The sequence below is a fragment of the Setaria italica genome, chromosome IX (assembly GCF_000263155.2).
Source record: "Setaria italica strain Yugu1 chromosome IX, Setaria_italica_v2.0, whole genome shotgun sequence".
In the NCBI taxonomy this organism is placed as follows: domain Eukaryota; kingdom Viridiplantae; phylum Streptophyta; class Magnoliopsida; order Poales; family Poaceae; genus Setaria; species Setaria italica.
The window spans coordinates 4314260-4322394 of NC_028458.1; the positions used below are offsets into that span (position 1 = coordinate 4314260).

An 8135-nucleotide genomic window follows, 5' to 3' on the forward strand; every position below is an offset into this window, starting at 1 on the left:
TTACAAAAGCATTGCCACTTCACAACCGTTTCCACAAACTAAGCCAGGACCAAATATTTGCTTGTCAGCCACCATTTCTAGAAGTAATTCCACACCATCTTAACTTCACTTATACAGTGGAGTGGCTCTTGCAAACATCTAGAATAAATGGTAATATACTGCCACACCTAAGGTAAGACTAAAACCTACGGTCATAAGCCCATCTGTTACTTGACGAAATTCCTTTGTTATGTCCACGCTTCCAACATCTTTATGGTCACTGCAAAAAGAAAAGAAAAGAAAAGGGGTGAGCATAACTTAGTTAGTCCAGTAATACTAAATAAAGAGTATCTAATTTTGTGTCAGATCATACGGTTTATATTTCTTGAATATACCTTTCATGGATGGCTTATGCCCAACATCACATTTTCCCTCAAGTGCATCCAGCCTCCTCTCCACCTTTCCCAGTGCTTCATTCAGCTCTGCTACATTCTGATGATTGGAGGGTGTTCCGTAATGACGAAGGCCCTGCATATAGATCTTCTATTAGAAGAACATAAACTTTTCTAGTCCTGGATCACACATAAATATAACCAGCCATCTTATACAGGTAGAGGAAAGAAGGGTTTCAACTTGAAGGTAGGGTGATAATTATCTTGGAGCAGGAACAAAAGGTTGCTACAGTAAAGTAAGGTTCAGTTTTGATGTTACATTATCTGGATGCAATGTTTAAATACTGCAACATATGAATACCATGGTACAGTACAGCATCATGGAGAACTAGAACGTGTTTGGAAATACATATGAAAGGGTTTTCGATCCAATGGACTGGAGTTTGCACTGCATGTACCACACAAGAACACAAAGTAGGTAAGTAAACAGACCTGAATTGCCGGGATTGTTCCAGCGCAGCTTCCAGCATCAGCCATCAGCGTAGGGTAAGCCGTTGAAGGAGTCAAGATCGGTCTGCCGTGGGCGCGCACTGATCGAGCGGCAACAGAGGCCCCAGCGCGCGCATGGAGGATGCGAGATGCCATGCCACTATTTTGATTGTTTGGGAGCAGAGGCGGGCGGACGGGGAAAGGTTGGGAGCGCGAGTAGATTCGGAGGGAGGGAGGGAGACCACGCCCGGCGGCGAGGAAGCGCGCAAGGGCTGAGGGGGAAGGGGAGGACCGGAGTTTGGACCGGGTTGCAGTGGGCTACTCGATCTCTCGCCAATCGCCGTCTCTCTCGTTCTATGTGCGTTTGGGACGGGTTGGGCTCAGGTGGAAACTACAAGTATAATACTTCTTTTCTAATAAATAATATAAATATCTAGGAATGTTACTACTACTCTTATACTCGTACTGCTAGCTACGTGTAAATATTATCAAGCCGCAAGGTTGTAAATCAAGCCGCACCGATAGCTACGTGTCAGATGAACGTTTCCTCCAATTTTTTCCAAAAAAATATCTAAGTATTTTTTGAAAAATAATCTTAATATTATTTGAAAAAGAATCTTAATATTGTTTTTAGAAAGCCAATTTTTTCGTACTGCTTCTCATACGGCTGTATGCCGATATTCACCGGCTCAGATGACCCTCCTAATAGTGAGAGAGCGAATTGAGTTGATCCCACGTAAAAGTATTTCCAACAATCTTTCTTTCCCCAATCCAAATATCATATTAGGAGAGTTGATAAGAAAATAGTGCTCCAGCAATCTCCCTTTAACTTTCATTTTTTCCAATAATTATTGTACAACCCAATAATTCACCCCAACTCTCACTAAATAAAGGAGGAGTTGTGACTTTCCCAATAAGGTAGTTGGATTGTGATGAGATTATTGGGAAACTGCAAAAGTAACTCTTCCAATGACGGTGAAAGTGATATTGAAATATCCCTATTAACTAGTTATTGGAAAACATTTGAGAGATATTGATAGAGAGGGAGATGACGAGGCCCAACAAGTTAATTAGGCTAATCCCAGGGGGATTTCATAGAGGTTTCATGCACATTAAATACAGTGACACATCAGCATATGTGATGACATGGCATGATAGTTATGAAGTGAGAGAGGGAAGGAGTTTCATCAGGATGAAACTGTGTATACACTGTTTCCAAGACTATGAAACTTGCATTGGGGGCTATAGAGTTTCATTTCATCTAACCATATCCAATCGCATGCCTTACAATTAAATATCATGGTCATCCTATGAAATCGTGAAATGAAACTATGCACTGAGACTCTCTGTTTCATTCATGAGAATACACCTCATGAGATGATGTGGCATCCTTGGAAACAGTGCGATGAAACTTTACACTGGGACTAGCCTTAACAAACTTTGGTGGACTGTCATTAAAAAAAAACTTCGGTGGACTGTACACGATTGGGCCTCCGTAAAGAAAAAGAAACTTCGTATTGGGATTAGGACCAAAACGAGAGAAGGCACGTAAAATATAGTAAGCTCTTAAGAAAAAATGTACTCAGCCTCTCAAAAAAAAACCTGTGCTCTAGCCTCTAGATACTAGATAGAGCATATTACTCCTCATTAAACTTGAGCAGCGGCAGGTTTCACCTTTTACGCGATGGCTACACCTTATCGTATATTATAACAAAGTTGTGTGTGTATGTAATCACCGGTAGAAAAACGAGTGAGCACTCACTAACTCGGCAGGTTTCACCTTTTATGCGATGGCTACACCTTACAATATCTTATAACAAACTGTGTGTGAATATAGTCACTGTAGAGAAACGAGCATTATTTCCGGTTGGGAAACCTCATGTATCTCGGTTTTTCCAATCGGGACTAATCATTCAAAACTAAAGGTCTCGGTCTTTAGTCCCGATTGGTATTACTAATCGGGATTAAAGAGTTTTGCGCCAAAAAATATTAGAAATTCCTAAGAACCCTCCGCACGCGCACGTCGCAAGGCACACAAGTCACACGATTTTTCATGCGATTCTCTAAAGGCAGTTGCCCAAGCAGTAGGATTCTTGGGTGATGAAGCAACCCGTATCTTGAAAGATGACCTCAAGTTTCATAACATGATGGGGCTGGATCTGGATAGCTTGAAAAGGCGTGACATTGTGGAAATTATATATAATAGAACAGAAGTGGTAGATGGCACAATTGTGACACATATAAGCAATGAGCAAAGGATTGTGGTCACAGTTAAGAGGATTGAGGAAATATTAGGCCTTCCACGCGGAATTGAGGGAGAGAAAGTGATTTTGCCAAAATCTGCACACAAACAAGTTCTTGATTTGTTCTTGCAGTATCCCGATACCCTCAATAAGGACGTCCCTTCGAAGCCCAATTTTAAAAATTCGCTAATTGGTGCCAAGAATTTGATCAATTTGATGAAGAAGGTTCCTGACTCAAAAGACAAAGTTAGGTGCTTTTTGATGGTCCTACTGAACCGGGTGTTGATTCCGGCAAGTGGCTTTCATCTGAATGAAAGGCAGGCTGCATTAGCTTGGGACCTTGAATGTGTAGCCAAGACTGATTGGTGCAAGGTGGTATTCGATGACTTGTCAGATTGCATAGTGAACAAGCATAGTGACACCAATTTTTTTGGTTGTTCACTTGTTCTACTGGTAAGCAGCTTCAACTCCTCCTTTGTGTAGAGTAAATATGGAACTTACAGTTTTTCTCTGTCCTTTGTGTAGAGTAAATATGGAATTTACAGTTTTTCTCTGTGACAGATTGCTGTCTTCGAGGCCGTAGTGCCATCTCACTGTCCAAAGACAAAACCATCTATCATTGGTTACAACAAGAAAACGTTGAAAACACTTCTTGATCTAATTAAAGGAATGGTGAAAGAATGTGGCACTGATGAAGAGGATAAAATGGGGCAAAATGGGTCTTTCCCAGACTATGAAGAGGATATTCACATAATTATGAAGAATATGGCTGATCATCTTAATGATGTGAAACATATGTTGCCAGAAGAACAACAGGAATCAATTGAATCCACCCTGGAAGCTTTTGATGCACTCACAATGAGGTAAACATGAATCGGTATTGCTGCAATAGTTTTCAAATCAATTCCATTTTTCCTAACCCAATGTTTCATCTTTTCAGAATTTGGCCGCTGGATCTTTGGGATCCATTTTACAAAGCCAATGTTTTAGAAGTGGACAATGACAGCGATGGTAGCCATATCATGGTACAGATAGGTGACCATATGGTTACCAAAACTACATTTAGAGAAAGCTTGAAGCCAGATGGCTGGATGAGCTCATTTGTGATGGATGCGCAATGTGAAATCTGGCGCTCACAATGGCCGGACAAGATCATTCTTACTAATTACGCTTCCGTAAGTTCCAACTTCTCTTATCATACTTGTAACTTTTACATAATACATATTCACCATCTCATGAATTTTATAGAAAGAATTGCTGGATCAAAACGGTACAAAATCCCTGGACAAGGAGCTTAATGAAGAAAATGTAAACAACGCTAAACAGGTTTTGCTCTTTTCTATTATATTTTTATTTGATTTAGTTGATTCTGTCAATGGAGGTCCCTGAAACCCTGAATTTGACAAGTTTTTTTTCCTAGATATTTGTGCCCGTAAATGCAGAAAGAGTGCACTGGATATTGGTTGTAATGGACTTTGATAAACACAAAGTGCAAATCCTAGACTCCTTTGCTTCAGAGACTTATCTTGTCCCTGCTTATAAAGTGGTATGTTATTCCTTCATTCCTGAGCTTCATGTTTACTCCTTTTTAGGGAAATAGCAAAGATGAAAGCTTGCTAGTTATATAATATATATATTACAGTTTTAATTATTTATTTACTTGTTACTGCCGTGTAATGGCATCAATGCATTTATGCAGGCATCACAGCTCTTCATCTTGGTCTGGTGCCAACTCAGACTGGAAAATAAAGTAAGAGACTGGAAATTAACTTGTGCAACTAGGTATCTGATAAACGGAAGTTCATACAGAAAACTACTGAGTTCAATAAGAAAAAAAAACAATAGTGGCATGGAGAAGCATCTTCCCCTAGTGGCATTGTTCTTACATCAAACACATACATGAATAATGTTCTTGCTCAGGGGCTACTATAAGTGATATGCATAGGTGGCTCAATAAGTGATTGTCCACCACTTATTTTTTCATCTTCTTTGTCATCTGCTCGAGCGCCTTAAGCTTCTTGCTGGGGGAGTTTACACGCTGACTGAAGAGCAGATAGAGAAGAGATTTCCTGTAGCTTTCTGACCAGGTCTGTAAATAAAATAATAAAGACATTATGAAAAATAATCCATTGATCAGTAGCAATAATCCATTGATCAGCAGGTTAAAAAAAAGGTGATACACTAATCTCTATGTCTTCCAGACTGAACTGTTTTCCATTGTACTTCTCCATAAAATACATGGCTAATAAGCCAGTATCACTTGAAGAGATTTTCTTCTCCAAAGGAACCACTGCAGGTGACCAGTCCATAAAGCCAAACATTTTTCTACCATGGAAGTCTACTTCCTTCAAGAGTGGTTTACACAATTCAGTAGCAGCCATCGGTTCCTCATTTGAGCTGCAGATCAGGTAGTCTATCCTTTTACAGACACCATTAATGCAATAGACTAACCAGTTGCTACCTTTTTTGACAGGGAGGAATACCTGCAAATGGCATTTTTGCAGCAAGATAAAATACCACATGGAAATTTGAATTAATCTGCAAATGTCACAAAAAGTGATACAAAAGCACATGGGGATTCAAACTCTAAGGTTACGAGTCAGTAATTTTACCATTTTACAATCCTGTGGAATGCTAGGCACCACCATTTGGGTCTTCACTGCATCCTTGAAGGCCTCGCTGCCAGTGTCGTCCAAGGTGGACTGCACTCATGGTAAAACAACTACATGAGTGCAAAGCAGAGCAAAATCATTATGCTACAGAGTAGAAAACTTACCATGTCCATAGGACCAACAATTATCTTGTATCTATTAGGATTTTTGGCTTCGAAACCCCTGATGATTTTAATTGTTTCTCTGAGCATCTCGATGGTGGCCGAGCCATCTCTCAAGAAGGTAACACCTTCCTTTATTGTCATCTTCAGTGAGGGAAATGAGATCAGATTGCTGCTGTCATTTTTTCCAATTTAGAAATGATATTAGTTACTATAGAAAGTACAGGTTGACATGCTTACATAAAGAAACAAAATAAGTCTTCAAAGCATACCTTTCACTGTTAGGGTCAGCTTTTAAGAGAAGATTGCATAACTCCTGTGCAGCAGCTCCAGTGTCTGGGCGTTGTGACACAACTGGTGTTCCAACAGCCTTCTCAGTCCTTCTTCCTTTTCTTTTAGTGTGCGCTGCAGCGCCCTCTTCCTTCTCATTAGGCACCAATCTATTGCTCGAAGTGCCCTCTTCCTCAGCAGACTGCTTCTTAGCGCCCAAAGGGTCAGATTCTGTTGCACTTAAGCTTCCTGACACAGATGGGGAGGTTGTTGATCTTCCTGGTGGGGGTCTTGCTGAATACACATGTAGGGGTGAATCATCAAGGTTCAAGGTTGATGTGGAAGGATGGTCATTGGATTCGTGCTTGAGCTCATAAGCAAGCTGCTTACGGTAACATAAAATTTGCTCCTGCATTTAAAGGCACAAGTATATTTTGTAAAATGAAAACAAATCACACTGTTACTTAACAAGCATGTTACTAACCGTATCAATTTTATACATGTCACTGCGCCCATAGCGCTGAATGTATAAGAGGACATGAAACCCACAGTCATTTCTACAACAACAATGCAAAGCATGAGTAAACATGCAGCAAAGAACTCAATGTCTAAGTTATCTTTAAGGAAGGAAAAATTACATGTTTTTCTGTTTTTCCAACTTCAAGTCCCTCTCCTTAGGATAGCCAGTATGCAGGTTGAATTTGGTCATTAAATACAACTCCAGCTGTGATGCCTGCATAAATGCATTGATGCCATTACACGGCAGTAACAAGTAAATAAATAATTAAAACTGTAATATATATATTATATAACTAGCAAGCTTTCATCTTTGCTATTTCCCTAAAAAGGAGTAAACATGAAGCTCAGGAATGAAGGAATAACATACCACTTTATAAGCAGGGACAAGATAAGTCTCTGAAGCAAAGGAGTCTAGGATTTGCACTTTGTGTTTATCAAAGTCCATTACAACCAATATCCAGTGCACTCTTTCTGCATTTACGGGCACAAATATCTAGGAAAAAAAAACTTGTCAAATTCAGGGTTTCAGGGACCTCCATTGACAGAATCAACTAAATCAAATAAAAATATAATAGAAAAGAGCAAAACCTGTTTAGCGTTGTTTACATTTTCTTCATTAAGCTCCTTGTCCAGGGATTTTGTACCGTTTTGATCCAGCAATTCTTTCTATAAAATTCATGAGATGGTGAATATGTATTATGTAAAAGTTACAAGTATGATAAGAGAAGTTGGAACTTACGGAAGCGTAATTAGTAAGAATGATCTTGTCCGGCCATTGTGAGCGCCAGATTTCACATTGCGCATCCATCACAAATGAGCTCATCCAGCCATCTGGCTTCAAGCTTTCTCTAAATGTAGTTTTGGTAACCATATGGTCACCTATCTGTACCATGATATGGCTACCATCGTTGATTGTGAACAAAATCAATCGGTGCAACAAATATTTTCTGTAAGGGAAAGAAGATTACATGGTTTGGTTCCTTCCTAAGGGCATTAGGATTGAAGCGCTGAATGCTGATCATGTTCAAAGTTGACTAGTTGAGTGCTTGGCATATATGCGGCACCTTTATGGTTCTGATTCTGATTACGACGACGCTGATGAGCTGGAAGGAACAGCGACGGCTTATGCTTCTAAGCATATCAGAAGGAAGACATTCACAAGGAGACCACCCAAGGCCTCAACATTCAGGAGCAATGATGGTAGCAGCGATGACGGCCCGGGTCAGGAGAAGGAAAACCATGAAGTTGTGGAGAACGACGTTGAGGATGTTGGGTGGGAGAAGATGGAGGACATCAAGATGGACTCAACTGGATGCCCACCCCGATGATGGATCTTTGCTCAAATGGTTTGATCTGGAGCAGCGGGAATTCAGCTCTCTTTTAATGTAGTTTCGCTTTAAAACTAACAAAACATCAGTACTGGATTCCTGTTTCCAAGATTTTTCAAATGCCGCGTGTTACCCCGAATGA

At 40.1% G+C, this 8135-nt stretch overlaps 3 protein-coding genes and 1 long non-coding RNA gene across 4 annotated transcripts in view; 2 read left to right on the plus strand and 2 right to left on the minus strand.

The window, feature by feature from the left end:
- LOC101763641 lies at window positions 1-1216 on the minus strand. Its single transcript, XM_004981541.2, has 3 exons — window positions 864-1216; window positions 375-507; window positions 1-259 (listed from the first exon to the last, which is right to left on the minus strand). Exons 1-3 carry the CDS (start codon window positions 1014-1016, stop codon window positions 228-230), a joined length of 318 nt encoding a protein of 105 aa, XP_004981598.1. The 5' UTR covers window positions 1017-1216; the 3' UTR covers window positions 1-227.
- Window positions 1217-4293: 3077 nt separating this feature from the next.
- Window positions 4294-4813, plus strand: LOC106804542. The gene is made up of 3 exons (XR_001393336.2): window positions 4294-4429; window positions 4524-4649; window positions 4803-4813. It is a non-coding gene; the product is annotated as an uncharacterized LOC106804542 (long non-coding RNA).
- A 74-nt stretch (window positions 4814-4887) lies between these two features.
- Window positions 4888-7389, minus strand: LOC111255863. Its single transcript, XM_022823448.1, has 9 exons — window positions 7254-7389; window positions 7033-7158; window positions 6785-6879; window positions 6631-6703; window positions 6149-6555; window positions 5880-6051; window positions 5716-5805; window positions 5290-5586; window positions 4888-5192 (listed from the first exon to the last, which is right to left on the minus strand). Exons 2-9 carry the CDS (start codon window positions 7108-7110, stop codon window positions 5076-5078), a joined length of 1329 nt encoding a protein of 442 aa, XP_022679183.1. The 5' UTR covers window positions 7111-7158; window positions 7254-7389; the 3' UTR covers window positions 4888-5075.
- A 331-nt stretch (window positions 7390-7720) lies between these two features.
- LOC101775544 (probable LRR receptor-like serine/threonine-protein kinase At2g16250) overlaps window positions 7721-8135 on the plus strand; it is a 7582-nt gene continuing 7167 nt past the window's right edge. The window contains exon 1 of the mRNA XM_022823453.1: window positions 7721-7979. Within this exon, the coding sequence (XP_022679188.1) occupies window positions 7721-7979 (259 nt within the window). The remainder of the gene's footprint in view (window positions 7980-8135) is intronic.

Coding starts and splice junctions, on each gene's coding strand:
- LOC101763641 (XM_004981541.2), bottom strand. CDS start 1,016: ATGGCATCTCGCATCCTCCATGCGCGCGCTGGGGCCTCTGTTGCCGCT. Junction 508..863: donor GAACAATCCCGGCAATTCAG/GTCTGTTTACTT, acceptor ATCTATATGCAG/GGCCTTCGTCATTACGGAAC. Junction 260..374: donor GCATAAGCCATCCATGAAAG/GTATATTCAAGA, acceptor TTCTTTTTGCAG/TGACCATAAAGATGTTGGAA.
- LOC111255863 (XM_022823448.1), bottom strand. CDS start 7,110: ATGGACTTTGATAAACACAAAGTGCAAATCCTAGACTCCTTTGCTTCA. Junction 6,704..6,784: donor TTGGAAAAACAGAAAAACAT/GTAATTTTTCCT, acceptor TTGTTGTTGTAG/AAATGACTGTGGGTTTCATG. Junction 5,193..5,289: donor TCAGTCTGGAAGACATAGAG/ATTAGTGTATCA, acceptor TTTTATTTACAG/ACCTGGTCAGAAAGCTACAG.